The following is an 18,118-nucleotide window of genomic DNA, read 5'->3' as shown; positions in this document are numbered from 1 at the left end:
AATGTGTCACGAATAAGACTTTCCTGAACTTTCCTTCACCATGCTGAAAAGTGCTGTCTCGCGGTCCGATCCAATCGGTGCAACCCTTACACGGTCTTACCAAGTTACCGGACTAGATATGCCAGGATCCCGCCATCAATGTTGGAGTTCCGCTCTTCCAAGGCAGAGGGGCGATGAAACATTGCAGTACAGACACTCATGGTTTGGATGTGAAGTCTCAAAGGCACCAGGATTTCTTTGCTGTCTTAAGCCTACCTTGAGGAGTTCCGGCGTGTTCAAGAAAGGAAGAGGAGGCTGCAGTGGTGGTGGGGAAGGGTCGGGGCTTCTGGGCTGTTGTGGGTGGGTGCAAGATCATTGAAGGAGGACATAAGTTCAAGAATGAACTTCAGGGGGAAATGTGATGGAGATATTGAATTCCATATTTGAATCAAAGAGTATTGACAGACCATAAGGCATCAATTCTTCAGGGGGCCATTAACATGCTTCCAGTACACTGGTGGGAATCAGGAAAGGTCCCCAGGTGTTAATTGAATCAACTCACCAGGGGGCCATTAACATGCTACTGTCAGGATTATTTGGGCTGGGAGATCAAAGGAGATTGTTCATTAATTCATAGACTGTGAGGCACCGGAGGTTTTAATGTTCCAGCAAAATCTTACCATGAATTTCTGGACAGCTTCAGATGCGACCAATTAGAATTGGAGGCAACTATAAGCCAATTAGCAAAGAGGCTTCAAATGTAGCCAATTAGACTTTGAGACAACTCTGACCCAATCAATATGTTGCATCTGTTGATTGGTGGAGAATGCATATAAAAGAGAGAGTGAGCTAAATGGTTTTTCTCTGTCCAGCCCGAGACCATCTAGGGGATATGCTGTCTGAGTAATGTATACTGGTATCTCTTCCTGTTTCTTTCTAACCTTTTTGTATCCTAGGATTTGTCTTATGATATTGTATATCCTGTGTATGTCCATTGTAACCATTTCTGAGTTCGGCCTAGATTATCCTTGCAGCATATAGCAACACTGTACTTGTGGCATCACTTGAGATATATGATAAATTCTAATTATTCTAACTTTCTTTTCTGGGTAAATAAATGTAATTGTTTCTTTTTTCCCTGTTATTGCTCATTTTTATTCTTATATAGACAAAGGTTTAATCACTTATATTTGTATCGTTAATCATTTAAGTGAGGTATAAACATTTCCGAAACAAGGGTTAAGGCAGTGCTGGAAAATAATGGTGGCCACACAAAATATTGACACTTTGGGCCCAATTTGGACATTTTCACTTAGGGGTGTACTCACTTTTTTTGCCAGTGGTTTAGACATTATTGGCTGTGTGTTGAGTTATTTTAAGGGGACAGCAAATTTACACTGTTATATAAGCTGTACACTAACTACTTTACATTGTAGCAAAGTGTCATTTCTTCAGTGTTGTCACAAGAAAAAATATATAAAAAAAAATATACAAAAATGTTAGGTGTGTACTCACTTTTGTGAGATACTGTATCTGGTGATGAAGCAGTAGTGATCTGCTTGGAAAATACATTGTGACTGACTGAGACTTTCCCACAGATTGAGGAGGCAGCCTTCACAGGTTGGGCGTTATCTATACACATGCTAATACCAAGAAGAAATAAATTTTAATGATGATGTCTTATCATTGGAACCATATTACTCTTACCTTTTGGGTGTTAATACAACCTGGCATATTATCTGCTTGGAGAAAGTATGTTTTCCCCATAACTGTGTAGGTTTCCTGTGAAAAACGTTTTCACAGGCAAACTGCTTTCCTTCTACAAACTGGCTCAAAAGTGGAGGGTGTATTAGATTGTTAGTATTTTCAGGGAGGAGGGACTGATGTATGTGCTTCTATACTTTGTAAAGTACTATGTAATATCTTAGTGCTATTTAAATATGTTAAAGGCATTATAAACCTTCTTACCTGCACTTTGTGTTTGTCACCAGGAAGCTGTTTTATATTATTAATAATAATAATAATAATAATTATTATTATTATTATTATGGTAAACATTCCTACCTTGTGTTTTTCACCTGCATGAGATGTATTTTGATCTTGTAGTTTTATGGTGTCATTTGTTTCCTTGTTAGCACACCTTGAAGTAAGAGTAAATCTTCACATCCCTGTGTGAGAGGTTTTGGAACCATGGGGCATAGTACTGCACAGGTCAGTACATGACTTCTGTCTGTAGTCTAAGAACCAACGCTTGCTGTGAGGTAACTACATATCCCACAATCCCTGGCTCTCTCTGTCTAGTGCTTGTGCAGGTGAAAGCTAGATCTGACACAGCCACAATCAGGCAAAGCAATTTAAGGAGAGATTGCGGTTTCATCACATTACCACTCCCTCGTTTGCGATGCAACACAGAAAAAGTGGAAAAGCATGCACTGGATGCTATGTGACCGAGAGCAAGAAGTTGCCTGTCCCTTTGGCAAATAGGGACAAGCTAGGTGAATGAATACATGTGCACAGGGAAACTGATCAATTCTGACAAAACAAACTGCAGCCACAACATGTGAGCCCATCTTTACAAGGTAAGTCAAACCAACAACACAGGGAATACAATCACACTAATACCTAGTTAGAATAATCAAAACATTTGAAAGTGTCTTTAAATTAAGTCAGATTTATAACTTCATAATAAAATGTATACAACTGAAAAAATTATATATAAACTTAAGTTTATTTTGATAAAAATAAATGCTGGTTAAGCATAGTCACATTTAGAAGAAAAGAAAAAACTAATTTCCATCATTACAAAAACAAATTTCCATCATTACAAAAACAGTTCAGAATTCTGTACAGTTTAATATGCTGAAAGTTTCCTTATTTTTAATTTACATGTAAATGTACCCACATCCTAATTTGATCATTTTGCTTTAGCAAAATGGTTCCAGAAATGTTTTTTCCCAAGCCAAACTACATCTTTTTCTACCCTTACTCATGAGTTTTTTAGCAGCAAAAATACCTTCCTGACCCAAATGTTATCTAATACTTATCTTTATCTTTTTAAATGTTATCTTTTACCAATAAATCAGTATTATGGCTCCAAAAATGATTGCATAGCATGTAACTTGCTCATAGTGAAGGATGGACATGACTAGACTGAAAAGTGAAGATGAAAGAAGCTGCAATTTACAATTTAAATCATTTTTCCATACGTAGTTGATGTGCTACAAACTGACAGAAGCAGATCCCATTTTCCACATGTCCAGAAGAATCTGTGAAGTTGAAGGGGAAATGTTTTCTGGCCAGGCAGCAAGCATATTCTGAGGAATAAGTGATTATAGCCTTCTCCCACATGTTTGTAGCCAATACACTACTGTGACCAAATGTGATGTAAAATGTCTCCATGCACTGATGTAAAGACGCGTAGACAAAGTACAACTGGGTTCTAGATGAGCAACCAGCAAGCACAGAATTTTTACTAAAGATGAGATTTGCTTGACCAGTCTTTTTTACCATTTCTCTGGTCACTAGTTTAGCCTGACAGAATTTCCAGCATACGATTTTTATACACAGAATTGGCATCAGCAACACACCAACCATTACAATTGGCAAAAATGGTAACATGTTAAAGTAAACACTACCTTCTGAGAATGTTGCAATAGAAGCAATAATATAGCCAGAATTATAAATGAATACTACAACTAATAATAAGCAGAAAAACACTTGACAGACTGTAAAACGTAACAAAGAATTAGAAGAAGGAATACCATTAATAATCTCAATAGCTTCCTTATAAATTCTACTGTCATCTAAGACTACCCTAAGTGAATCTGGAACAAAATCAGAAGCAAAGGCCCCAGGCTGCCAATTTCCACCATTTTCATTGAGAGCTGGCAAGGTAAGTAGGCTCTTCCCATTGTACAAGAACGATGGCTGATAATGGATTAAAGAGGAATGAGCCAGCTGGCTGTTATTGCTCAAAAGAACTTGGGTAAGTTTATCAAAGAATTGCTCATCATCTGCTTCTAAGTAAGTTAAATGGCTGAGATGAAGAGGTATTGGACATGGCTTCAGCATAATGGGAACAATTACTTTTTGCAGCATGCAGTCCTGGAACATAGACAGGTTGGCTTCAAACAGACACCAGCGACTGCGTACAAAATCTGGACTTAACACCATCACAGTTTTTTGGCTGCCCTGAATACATTCTACCATATTATCGATAACAGTCTTCCCTGGGACAAAGTCTCTTTCATGAAAACAGATTTTTAGATCAGGAAATGTTTCCTCCAGTTTATGGATAAGTCTAGATACCCAGATAGAGTCCACAGTGCTGTAGCTGATAAAGACATGGTACTTGTCATCCTTTCTCAGAGTAGGAATGGAAGGCATTGCGTCACAGCTCATCATGCGTTTGTTGTACTTTATTCCTCTTTCAGTTCTGATTCTTAAAAGGTGCACTCAAATGAGAGTCATATACGCTCTCAGCTTGTCCAGTTGTTTTGAATTAAACTATAAGAAAGATTATAATTTGCAGTATTATTAATAAAATTATGCCTTTACCACAGTCATTTCAAATGGAGTTGAAATATGAATACATTTTCTGTGCTAGATTAAAAAAAAAAGTTTTTTATTTAAGTATTTATTATCTTGTACTCAGATATTTTGAGTGCAGCTTCCCCTTTGGAGATTGATTATATTTAACCTTTTTTTTTCTCTGAAGAGAGAAAAAAAAGTTAAATATAATCAATCTCCAAAGGGGAAGCTGCACTCAAAATATCTGGGTACAAGATAATAAATAACCTAAACTTAAGATGTGCTGCCACTTTACATCAATGTGCAATTTCAATGTGCAATATCAGGATCCCAAACACACTATAAAGTGTCCTAAAGTGACAATCCACAAAAACACCAGTGAAAAATGAAAAAATATCAGCATTAAAATATACTGTATAGATATATAATAAAAGCATAAAGATGACATCAAGTGTGTGTTCTGTGTATGAAAATCTTGTCATAAGAAATCCTCCATGTAAGGGCGCATGCGCGAGGCTGAGATGGCGGCCGTGTGAAGTCTTGGCTCCGCTCCCCACCGGCCTGCTTGTCACTCACCCGGACAGATAGCGACCCCGCCCGCCGGTGAAAAAAACCCTGATCAGACCACCGCTACCCCGAGGACCTGATCCGCGGCCCGGACGTACCAGAAATTGTCCCCACGTGAGCCGCTGGAGCGGGGACCAGGGAAGGCCGGAAGCCGCGCCCTCAATTACACTACCCGCCGGCCCGATCGCTCCTCCTCACCTGGGCTTCCAGTAACCCTGATAATCACAACGAGCAGCCCTCGGACACCTGCAGCCCTGGGAATCATCACCACAGGTTGAGGTAGGCCAGATTAGTCCCCCCAGCTGCCGCTCTGACATAGGCCAGAGAGGGCCTGAAACACCAAGATGGCGGCGGCAACAGCACGGCTCACTAATAAACAGCAGCCCCCCCCCCCCCCGCAGATACAGCCCGAGAATGCCTTATTCCACAGCTTGGGAGGGGAGGCAAATGAGGCGACCTCCCAAGCAGCTTCACTATCACCAGAACGGGACATGTTCTCCTCACAATCTGATGTGGACAGGGCTCTGGGGGACATGCTATTCAGCCAGGGGAGCCCAGATAATAGCCCTAGCTATCCATCCAATGTGCAGGCGGCTCCACCACCCGCTGAATATTCTGGGGATCCTATACTTTTAGCCAGATTTTCTGCATTGCTTGACCAAGGCCTGGAAAAGGCCACTACACGCATTACCTCCGACCTCAAATGTGAATTCCAAGAATTGGGTACCCGCATAGGAACATTAGAAAACACGCTGGATGATACTATTAGGAGGACCAACCAAAATACTGACTGTATAGACAATATTTACAAAAGGCTTGATGACGCCTTAAACAAGATTGATGACCTGGAGAACCGCTCTCGCCGCTACAACTTTCGGGTCTGCGGCATCCCTGAAAGTTTCACAGACACTGAGGCTATTGTCAGGGAACTGATTTCATATCTATTCCAGATATACCCCCCCACAGAATGGAACTAGATCGAGTCCACAGGGCCCTGACTGCTCCCCGGCCCGATGGTCTACCAAGAGATATCATTGTAAAACCTCACTACTACGAGGTGAAGGAAAGAATGATGGCTAAAGCAAGGGAGATCGCGGACTTACACCTGAGAGAGCACTCTATCCAGATTTTTGCCGACATCTCGCCTGTCACCGTACAAAAACGCAGAGCATTGAAACCACTGCTACAACCACTCATTGCTAACAACATAAAGTATCACTGGACCTTCCCGTTCCGACTGAACTTTACCTACCGTAACAAAAAACACGCCTTCTCGACCTTTCCTGATGGCGAAACATTGCTGAGAAGTCTGGGCCTGATCTCCACTGAACTTAGAGGCTCCCCCCATACCCCACAATCCAAACCTCCAACCAGCGTGCCACTGCAGAGCCCCCTATCCCAGGTGCGGCGCTCCACAAGAAGCAAGGCCAAGCTCACGGCTCGACCTCCCTGATGACGACGGCTGTCAAGGTCCCTTTTGGGATGATGGAAAATTTCTTCTTTGTCGCTAATTTCCCTAATTGATCCTAGGGCGGGATCACAGTTAGAATCACAGTTAGAGCCATTGAGGGCTCCTAAGTTTACAGTTATGTTACAGAAAGAGGGAAACCCTCCCTTACAAACAAACACTATCTTTTAATATAGTGTACAACAACAATGGGACTTCCACTCCTTGTTAAAAAAGTATGGTTCTACAGTTAACGATTCAAGGGTGTTCTAATGGCCGGTGGCGGATGTCATCTGCCCTGTTTGATTTTGTTCTCCCTCCTTGTTGAGGAGACTGGGATCAAACCTGGCCTTGGGTCTAACCCAAGGCTGTTACTGACGACAAGGGGCTTATACCCCCCTCCCCCCCCCCTTTTTTTTTTTCTCCCCCTTGTTATTACAATTTAGTTATCATTAATAATCTAAGTGACTTGTTCTAATATTGTTTTCTCCATTTTGTAGGACAGTACCTATTCAGTTTGTAAACTCCATCTCTACTCTCTACCTCTCTTTCTTTCCCTTTCTCTTTTCCTTTTCTTAAATCTTTCCCTTGGAGTCCCTCGGTCCTGGGTCCTGACCACTAAGTGAACTTCGCCAGTTGGACAATCCTGCAACCGTCCTCTGGGGCATAGGTGAGTGAGTTTATTGCTTCTTGAGTGCACCATGGCGAACCAGAATACAGACTTCCCCTTTAAAATTGTTACACATAATGTTCAGGGATTTAATTCTCCAGTTAAACACAGAATGGCTTTTCAACACTACTAATCCCTACACACAGACGTGCTTTTCCTTCAAGAAACGCACTTTCCTTCGAATTACAATCCTAAATTTCTACACCACTACTACCCCCCCTTTTATCTAGCGAACGGTCCGGGTAAGACTGGGGGGGTGGCAATATGTTTTTCCAAGCGGGTCTCCTTTTCATTGGAGAAACAAATTAGTGACCCAGAGGGCAGATACGTAGCATTAATAGGATACCTAGAGGGCTCCCGCGTTACCTTAATTTCTTACTATGCACCCAACACAGGCCAACTACCTTTTTTTCGTAAACTACTGCACACCGTGTCCCCTGACCTAGGAGGAGTTGTTCTCTTTGGAGGAGACTCCAATGTGGCCCTAGACTCTATTTTTGACAAAACCAGGAGGCCCTCATCGGCTCCACAACACTTCCCTAAAGTTGGATCTAAATTAGCCAAAATGTTGTATTATCACAACTTGATCGATGTCTGGAGAGAGTAAAAACCCATCCAGGAAACATTACACATTCTTTTCCCATGTCCACAATATCTACTCCAGAATAGACCACTTTTTCACAAACCCCACAAGTGTTCCTCTTTTTCGGGCCAGTAAAATAGGGGAAGTGACTTGGTCAGATCACTCCTTGCTTTGGACCACGTGTGACTCTCTACGAGACACTAGGGGTCCAGCTCCCTGGAGAATAAATGATTCTCTTCTGAGCAACCCTTCCATCTGTTTTGATGTGGAGCAGCACCTTAAGGAATATTTCTCATTGAACGATCCGGAAGATACTTCCCCTGTGACCAACTGGGCTGCTCACAAGGCCACAATTAGAGGATATCTCATACAAATAGCGTCCCGAATTAAGAAACACTCTAACTCATTAATACAGTAAAAAGAACGGGAATTAAATGATCTATTGTCACAGGACAAACAGCGCCCTGACCTAGACTTGAGAGACAAAATAGATTCCACTAGGTTGGAATTAAACCTTTGCTTGATAACTAAAGTGAAAAAAAGCCTTAGATGGACCCAGGCTTCCTTCTATACGTTGAAGGATAAACCTGGTACTATGCTGGCTCGCAGACTAATGCCTAGGACCCGTCGGACGGTACCCCCAAAACTCAGACAGCCTAATGGAAACTTGACACAGATCCCGCAAATAATCACAAAATTGTTCCACTCCTACTATACTTCCTTATACTCTACACAGGAGGCCCCCCCTCCCGGAGCCCTGGATGACTTTTTTAAAGACGTGGCCCTACCATCTTTCTCAGATTCTCACCGTGAGGTCTTGGAAGGAGACATCACCGTAACAGAAATATTGGCTGCAATAAAACAGGCTAATGCATCCAGGACTCTGGGGCCGCATGGCTTCTCAGCCTCTTATTATAAGAAATTTGCTCCACTATTGGCACCTCATCTACTAAAATTCTTTAATGCCCTTCGTGACGGGGAGCAACTTGATACAGATTCTAATAGAGCTCACATCAGTCTGATCCCCAAGCCAGACAAGGATCATAGTAAAGTGGCAAACTATCGCCCGATATCACTGATCATTAGCGACCTGAAGCTACTCACAAAAATCTATGCAAACCGATTTAATACATTTCTGGCGCAATATATTCATATAGACCAAGTGGGATTTGTCATGGGGCGGCAAGCTGCTGACCAGATCCGACGGGCCACTGATCGGATTTCTATTTTACACTCTAATTGGGATGGGATGGGCGCTAGGCGAGGAATGCTTCTGTCATTGGACCTTCACAAGGCCTTTGACTACATTTCCTGGCCCTTCCTCTTCCATACATTGAGACAGTGGAACTGCGGACCTAAATTTATGAGCCTTATTGGCACATTATACTCTAATCCTTCGGCCAACATTCTTGCATATGGACACAAGTCTGATCTTATACAGATAAAGAAAGGAACCAGGCAGGGATGCCCTCTCTCGCCTCTCCTTTTTGTTCTGGTGATCGAATCACTGGCAGCGGCAATCCGTGCCAACCCCAACATTCATGGGGTACCTAGCGGCGGCAGGACACATAAATGTGCTTTTTTCGCCGATGACTTGTTATTATTTGTAACAGATCCGATTACAACTCTACCTAATTTATTTGCTACACTCTCTAGATTTGAAACTGTCTCTGGTCTACGAGTTAACCAATCTAAATCTGAAGCGTTGGACATAAACCTTCCTGGCCCGGTACGGGATGCAATACAACAGTCGTTTCCCTTTATTTTTTTTTACAAAGGTAAATTTTTTATTGCAATCAAACAAACACGTCAGTGTACAATGTATCATACATGTGAAGAGAAGGAGCGTTAATGTATTAAATCCACAGAAATTGTCATATATGTACTTGCATTACCGGTAGTTATGCATTTAAGATTCAGATACCCGTTGAATTATTCTAGATCTGGCGGTGGTTCCTTGTCGGGGAGAGAGCTTTCTCGCCCTAACCAATGATTACAGGATGAGCATCTGGGGGGGGGGGGGAGATCGGCAGGATCATACGGGAAAGGGGGGGAGGAGAGGGACCGGGAAGGGGGAGGGGAGAGCGGAAGCCCACCAGCATTTCCATTTCGCAGATCAGCATGCATTAGGTCTCTACCATTATGATCTACAGATCTAAACCTGGGCTAGGTGGAGAGACCTCCAATGGGAGGGATCCCCAGGAGTCAATCCACGAAGACCATATCTTATCAAATTTAGACGGACAAATCCTGTTAACATATGTTATCTTATATAGTGGCAAGACAGTATTTAGGGTTTTTCTCCAGGCATTGACGGCAGGCAGCTCACTCAACTTCCATCTCAGCATTATCTCCCTTCGGGCGTAATATGTGGTGAATGCTATAAACAATTTGGTGTATTTCCCTATACCAGAGTCCACAAATATATTCAGCAATAATGCACGTGGGCACAATGGAATCGTAGTTTCCGCTGTCTGGTTGATGTCCGCCAGAACCCGCTCCCAATACCCCCGCAATCTAGGACATGACCACATCATGTGCAAGAAGGAGGCATCCGGGTCTCCGCATCGCGGGCAAGCTGGAGACCTGTCTGGATAAATAACAGCCAGTCTACGCGGCGTATAATAAGCCCTATGCAGGAATTTTAGTTGCAGGAACCGGTCCCTGGCAGAGATCAAGTTAGAAATGTATGAAGAGACACATGTCTCCCACTCCTCTTCCTCAAGAGAGGGCAAGTCCTTTTTCCACTTTATAAATATTTTTTCCAGCTTTGTGGGCCTAGAAGCTGTTATGTGAAAGTATATTGTTGAGAGGGGAGCTATCAAAATTTTTGTGGAGATTAGCTTTTCCACCGGGTCCGACTCAAGGTTGATGCCCCCGGGAAACTGATGCTGAAACGCGTGTCTCACCTGCAGGAAGCGGAAGAACATCCAATTGGGCAGTCCATATTTTCCTTTTAGTTCCGGGAATGTCATCAACCTTCCCCCCACCACCAAATGCTTGAGAGTCACTATGCCTTTAGATGCCCAGACCTGTGGGTCCGGTACCGTTCGTAGGTGAGGAAGATTGGGATTACCCCAAAGAGGTGTGTGAGGGGATATTTTCCCTTTAGAACGAAAACTCGCCCTGGCTTTCTGCCAGACCGCGATGGTGGTGCGCATTAGGGTCGTCAAGTTCGGATAGGCCTTGGGTCCACGGAACACCAGGTTACTAAGAGTGGCATAAGAGCCCAGAATCGCAGCCTCTAAGGTTACTGCGGGGTTATCTCTGGGCTGGGAAAACCACCATCTGGCTGTCACCAGTATAGCCGCCCAATAGTATACCTGGAAGTCCGGAAGAGCCAACCCCCCCGTCCCAATGTCAGCTGTAGAGTGGTCAGCGCCAATCTGGGCACCCTCCCCAACCACAGAAATGAGGTAATTATAGCTTTTATTTTAGCAAAGTAGGAGGCTGGGATCTGTATTGGGCTATTCCTAAACAAATAAAGGAACTTTGGGAGGAAGACCATCTTGATTAAATTCACTCTCCCCACTGGCGTCAGGGGGAGTGACCTCCATTCAGCGCACTTCTTAGAGAACTGCGCCAATAAGGGGTTCAGGTTAAGATCCATGTATTTGGCCACTGTTCCTCCCAGCTGGATCCCCAGATACTTAAACCTGTCCACCCAAACCAACTGACTCCGGATGGGAGGTCTGGGTCTGTTGGGACTCAGGGGATAAATCAGGGATTTACTCCAATTGACCCTAATTCCTGAGAAGGACCCAAACTCATCCACCATCTGTAGAGCCATTGGGAGTGAGGAGGAGACATCATTCAAGTACAGGATGGTGTCATCCGCATACAAGGATATTTTCTCCTCCACCACTCCCATTAGAAGCCCCTTAATCCTAGGTTCTGCCCGAATCTTAGCCACTAGGGGCTCCACCGCCAGGGCAAACAGCCCCGGTGACAGTGGACACCCCTGTCTAGTTCCCCGACATAGGGGGAATTCCCTCGATAGTGAATTATTCGTACGTACTTTGGCCCTGGGTGAGGTGTACATCAGGCGCAGCCACCCAATAAACGTTGGTCCAAACCCGAACTTCCGGAGCACAGCCCAGAGGTATTCCCATTCAATGGAATCAAAGGCTTTCTCGGCGTCTAAAGACACCACTACCCCTGGGCTGTCCTCCGGTGCTGCATCCAGGTGCGTCAGAAGCCTACGTATGTTTATGTCTGTCCCTCTGCCCGGCATAAACCCCGATTGGTCCGGGTGGATCAGAGCTGTGATTACTGAATTTAGGCGCCCAGCCCAGGCTTTGGCAAGTATTTTCAGATCCACGTTTAATAACGAGATTGGGCGATAAGAGGAACACAGCTCTGAATTCTTACCAGGCTTAGGGAGGACAACAATTACCGCCTCAGACATAGATGGGGGGAGGGCCCCACTCTCAAGTGTTTTCAGCAACACCTCCCTGTAGATAGGCAAGATATCTTCTGCATATTGCTTATAGAATTCCGCTGGGTAACCATCCGGTCCCGGTGTCTTACCGCCCTGTAGGGATTTCACTGCTATCTGGAGTTCCCTGAGGGTAAGAGGACCATCCAATCTCTCCCTGGTAGCGTTTGTTAGGCATGGTAAATCTATCCCCTCAAGATACGCCTGCAACTCAGGTTCAGTGAATTGCACTCTAGATCTATAAAGTTCTTGATAATAGGCTGCAAATTGTTCATTTATTTTTGAGGGATCCGTTAGGGCTTCTCCGTCAGAGGACCGGATACAGGGTATAGATACTGGGGAGGAATACTCCCTTGACAGCCAGGCCAATAAGCGACCACTTCTCTCCCCCTGCTCAAAGATCCTCTGACTCTGATGCAGAAGATGGAGTTTCGTAATTGATGTGCGTATGAGAGAGACATCTCTCAGTGCTTCCTGCAAGGAGGCATACGTCTGAGAGGTACGATCTCTAACGTAGGCAGCCTCTAGCCCACCCACCCTAGCCTCTGCCCTCTCCAGTTCTTCACGGGCCCCTCTACGAACTTTACCAACTCGATCCTGAAACTTACCTCTCATACACACCTTAAATTCATCCCAGATAACTGGGAAAGGGATAGATCTATCCCAATTCTCCCAAAATTCAGTCATATCAGCTCTACATGGGACATCCACCCTTGAGTCAGATAACCAGAATCTGGAGAGTCGCCATAACCCTTCTGGAGCGCGGTTTGTCAGTTCAAGCTGCAGGGAGACAGGAGCATGATCCGAAATCCCTCTAGGGAGGATGACAATGTCTTTTATACTAGACAGGACCGTTCCCCCAGAGTAGACCAGGTCTATTCTAGAAAAAGTTTGGTACGTGGCTGAGTGACAGGTAAATGCCTGCACCCGAGGATTTCTCCATCGCCAGACATCCGTAAGATTGAATGCCTCTGCCCACGCTTTAAGATCGGACGAGGATCCCAATGACCGAGACATCCTATCCACCTCAGGATCTGGGACCATATTGAAGTCCCCCAACAGCAGAACATTATCAGTGGCATATTGTGAAACTTTAGAGATCAGCTGGTATAAAAAAGAGATCGAGGCAGGAGGGGGGATATACAGTCCCACCACTACCAGCTCCAAGTTCATTATAATAGCATGGATAATTATATATCGCCCTCCGGGATCTATATCTAGAGCTAACAAACGAAAGGGAAGGGATTTGCGCACCAAGACACTTACCCCTCTTGCCAGGTTAGAATAAGTAGAATGGTACGCGTGACCCACCCAGGGCCTGCGTAAGCTCATTGTTTTCCCTCCCATGAGATGAGTCTCTTGGAGTATACATATGTGGGGGGACTGTCTCTGCAAGAACTGGAACACCAATGATCGTTTAATCTTGGAGTTTAGACCCCTGGTGTTCCAGGAGACAATTTTACATAAAGACATTAAGCCCCCATCTCACATTAAAAGCAGGAGGTGATATCACCACCAGCAGCGAGCCGCCCACCGTCACATATGCCTTGCCAAATTGTGCAACCATCTCAACATGTAATATAGAGTACGTGATATTTTGATTAAACTGACCTCCCTTGATACACTTGCGTACAGCCAAACAAAACCCCCCCCAAATTTCCCCCCACCCCCCTCCCTGCCACCCCCCACCCCAACCGGAGGGAGCCTTATTCCCGAAATAACTGGAGGCAACAGGCCTCTGTGGAGGTATCGTGTACAAGAAGGCACCGGAGACCCGTCCTCTGGAGTACAGTACATGGACTGGGTGATGGAGACCGAAATATGTGGGACCAGTGCAGTCTCCCAGCCTAGGCTGGGGGTAGAAAAACGTAGTTGCAAACCCATTAAACGTGAACTGTAAAGTACTCCACAGCATTTCCAAGGAGTGCAGTCTTAGCTGTGTTGCAGAGCTAGATATAATGAGAAGCGTTGCACATCTTCTCAACCTCCCCCTGCATAGAGAAATCCTATAGTTCAGAAAATTTAGCAACATGGTGGGGAAGGGATGGGATCCCCCCCTAGACAGGGTCACGAGCAGGACTCATAGTTCAAATCCCATGCAGCACCAACCCTCCCACACCCCTTGAAAGAGCACAAGGAAAGCCAGTAAACGGAAAGAAGACTGCCGTGTAGGTCAGGATACCCCATGCAAATCTTTGTTCATAGCTCTCCGGAACATGGGAAACCCAGAGCAGCCCTGTTAGGGCATTGTTGGAATGAGGATCTCCACCACTAACTGGGTCTAGGGAGTTAATCTGCTCTGCCATCCTGACTCCTCTACAATGCTGGGATCACACTATTGCATCCGTGTGAGGATGCAGAAACGAGGAGGTATGAACAGCCATACTCAGTGCCTGCGTACCGTTTCTATCCAGGATGAGGCTTCCGCTGGCGAGGTGAAAAAGCGGGTTGATTCTCCATCTTCCTCCCGGAGACGCGCCGGAAAAAGCATACTGTACTTTATTCCCTTAGCCCGCAGTTTGGCGCGAACTGTATCAAACGATTTACGCTGCCTCTGGGTCTCCATGGAAAAGTCAGGGAATATCATCAGCCGCGTGTTCTCATACTTCAGCTCTTGCAGTGCTCTGGCTTCTCTCAGTATCATATCCCTATCTTTAAAATGTAGCATTTTGAAAATGAATGTGCGAGGGGGGGAGCCCTGCGGCCCTCACGTCGCTGGCATGCGGTGAGCCCGTTCTGTAGTAAAGAAGGGAGAGAATCTCACCCCGGGGAGCAGTTCTTTCAGGAGACGCTCCGTGAATGCGGTAGGGTCCATACCTTCAGCTCCCTCCGGGAGGCCGACGTTGCGGAGATTGTTTCTCCTGTTCCGATTCTCGGCATCTTCTGCCCTACTCTCCAGGGCCTTCACCCTCGCCTTCAATGTGTGTAGGTCCCCTGAGTGATCCCGCACAGTGTCCTCAGTACCGGAGACCCGCTGCTCCACCTCCGCCATGCGGCCGCGGAAGGAGTCCAGGTCTCTTCGGATAAAGTCCACATTGGTCTGGACATGATCTATTTTGTCCATTAAGGCAGCCTGTCCCGAGGCAATTGTTTGAATGGCTGCAGCTAGATCTGCAGCCGTAGCAGGAGGAGAATCTGCTGCCTCCGTCTGGGACGCCATGTGCGCTGTAATGGCTGCCTGGCTCCGTGTCCTTGCTCCGTCAGGATGTGCCGCTGCCGACTTGGATCTTCTGGTATTGCCGCTGGGCATGACTCAGAGTCACCGCCGATCCCCTGGGCTCTCGCTCAACTCAGGATTCGCACCGGATCCGGGATTATATGGAGGATAAGAAGCAGTCTCCGGGAGCTCTGTTACTGAGCGTCCTCTCCCGTCGCCATCCTGGACACGCCCCCCATCGTTTCCCTTTAAATGGTGCACACAGGCACTTCCCTTATCTGGGAATTAAACTTACTCGGGATGTCTCTACACTGTTTCAGGTTAATTATACCCCACTTTTTAAGTCCATTGAACAAGAACTAAAGAACTGGCAGTCACATGATCTTTCCTGGATGGGTAGAATAGCAGCCATAAAGATGACGGTACTCCCCCGAATCCTTTACTATTTCCGATCATTACCGATCCCGATACCATTTGCATTCCTTAAAAAACTTCAGACGCTAATATATAAATACATTTGGGGGGTAGGGGATGCAGAGTAGCTCACTCCACTCTCTATATTTCCAAAGGGAAGGGAGGACTGGGAGTTCCCCACTTCGTGAAATATTATAGGGCGGCCCAACTGGTACAACTTTACCAAATTTTTTCTACAACATACCAACCAGACTGGGTTCGGTTGGAAGCACAAGCAAGTCCCTCACTACCAATAGACCTCCTGCTGTGGCTCCCGACAAGAGAACGTCAGGCCATATTGTGCCCTTCCTTATCCCACTCCCTGCGTCTGTGGGACACGGTGAACAAAATACACCCATTGAAATCTCCTCATTCTCCTGTAGCCCCTATACTCAATAACCCACACTTCCCTCCAGGACAAAATCCTCAGCAATTTACGTGGTGGGTTAACAAAGGCCTTTATAGGATAGCACACTTCATAGATCACAAAGGGATCAGGCAACAGGCTTATTTTCGAGAGACATTACAGATGCCACAGACGGAATCTTTCCGTCTACATCAAATCACTCACTTCATCAAATCCCTAGCTACTGATCTGATAGACATAACTACTAGGACCTTGTTTGAGAATAAATGCTTACGCAGAACTGAGTCACGGGGAGGGATCTCTGAGCTCTATGCCCTCTTCAATACCCAACAGACCAAACTTTCATACCAAATAGCATGGGAATCTGATTTAGGTGAGACTATAGAGGAGGAGATATGGGGGAAATGGTCGACCATGGTGCATAAGGGAATACTCAATACTTCCCTGGTGGAGGGAAACTACAAGGTGTTGTCCAGGTGGTACCTTGTCCCGGCAAGGCTGGCGAGGATGTACCCCGGAACTTCACCCCTTTGCTTTAGAGGATGTGGGCAGGAGGGTACCATGTTACATGTTTGGTGGTCCTGTCCCAAGATCCAGCGCTTCTGGATCAGAGTATTCACCTTGGCCTACTCAGTGACAGGACAAAATCTACCTAAAAATCCCAAGACGGCGCTATTTGCAGACTTGCCGGACGGGACCCCTAGAAATCTCCGAACTCTCATCTTCTCTTCATCTGCTAAAATCACAATAGCACGAGCATGGAAAACTCCAGTGGTCAACCTTGCACTGGTAAAGAATAAAATATCTTGGATCATGGTCAACGAAAAATTGGCCAGTATCCTTAAAGACAGACAGGCCAGATTTGACAGGGTGTGGTCCCCCTGGATCAAATACCTCCAAGCCCCATAGTCTCTAGAACTGTATGGTGGGGGACCCAGGCCGAGGGAAACGGCTTCTTCTTTGGATTCTGGACCTTTATCTTTTTTCTCTTCCTCTCCTTTCCATCCTCCTCCTTCTTCCTAACCTTACTTTATATCACTTCTCTTCTCCCCTCCCTTTCTTCTCTTTTTATGTTTAAAAAACTCTACTTATGGATACAAGTGGAGAGTTATGGAACCTCTCAGGGCCGGTCCCAGGCGGGTGCACGGGGTGCAGTGCACCCAGGCGCCAGAGAGGTGGGGGCGCTGAAGCGCCAGAGTGCTCCCCTCCCTCCTCCGTGTCCAGAAATAGCTCTGTCCGCAGCAGCTCACCGCCTTGGAGCGGCCGCGCCGGCGCCGCTGTACTTTACATTGCTAGAGCGAGCCTGTCCCCCCTCCCTCCTCCTCCTGTCAGAGGAGAGCAGCCGCCGGAGATCGGAGCGGCTGGTCTCTGTGTTGAGACAGACCAGCCGCGCAGTGACTTCGCTGGGGGGAGGGGGGGCGGCCCGTGCCTGCAGCCTGACAGAGGTTCACTCTCTCCTCCGCTGTCTCTCACTCCCGCTCGATCTGTTCTTCACCCGGGCGGCGCGGCTGCACTCTGTCCTCTCTAGCTGCTGCCCGGGTGTTAATGTGTCTGTACTGATAGAGGGAGGTTTGTCCCTGGGGCGGTCTGTACTAATGGGGGGGTTGTCCTGGGGGGGCGGTCTGTACTAATGGGGGGGTTGTCCTGGGGGGGCGGTCTGTACTAATGGGGGGGTTGTCCTGGGGGGGCGGTCTGTACTAATGGGGGGTTGTCCTGGGGGGTCTGTACTAATGGGGGGGTTGTCCTGGGGGGTCTGTACTAATGGGGGGTTGTCCTGGGGGGTCTGTACTAATGGGGGGGTTGTCCTGGGGGGTCTGTACTAATGGGGGGGTTGTCCTGGGGGGTCTGTACTAATGGGGGGGTTGTCCTGGGGGGGCGGTCTGTACTAATGGGGGGGTTGTCCTGGGGAGGCGGTCTGTACTAATGG

The 18,118-nt window shown here is 46.2% G+C and overlaps 1 protein-coding gene across 2 annotated transcripts in view; it reads right to left on the bottom strand.

Annotated features, from left to right (window-relative positions):
• Positions 1–2,746: 2,746 nt before the first annotated feature.
• LOC141105339 (uncharacterized) overlaps positions 2,747–18,118 on the bottom strand; it is a 42,756-nt gene continuing 27,384 nt past the window's right edge. For both annotated transcript variants that reach the window (XM_073595202.1, XM_073595203.1), the window contains exon 2: positions 2,747–4,485. In XM_073595202.1, the coding sequence (XP_073451303.1) occupies positions 3,172–4,383 (1,212 nt within the window). In that variant the 5' untranslated portion in view covers positions 4,384–4,485 and the 3' untranslated portion in view covers positions 2,747–3,171. The remainder of the gene's footprint in view (positions 4,486–18,118) is intronic.

Source organism: Aquarana catesbeiana, linkage group LG08 (assembly GCF_042186555.1).
Source record: "Aquarana catesbeiana isolate 2022-GZ linkage group LG08, ASM4218655v1, whole genome shotgun sequence".
Classification (NCBI taxonomy): domain Eukaryota; kingdom Metazoa; phylum Chordata; class Amphibia; order Anura; family Ranidae; genus Aquarana; species Aquarana catesbeiana.
The sequence above is the reverse complement of the archived record's forward strand: the minus strand, read 5'-3'. Positions and strand labels throughout refer to the sequence as shown.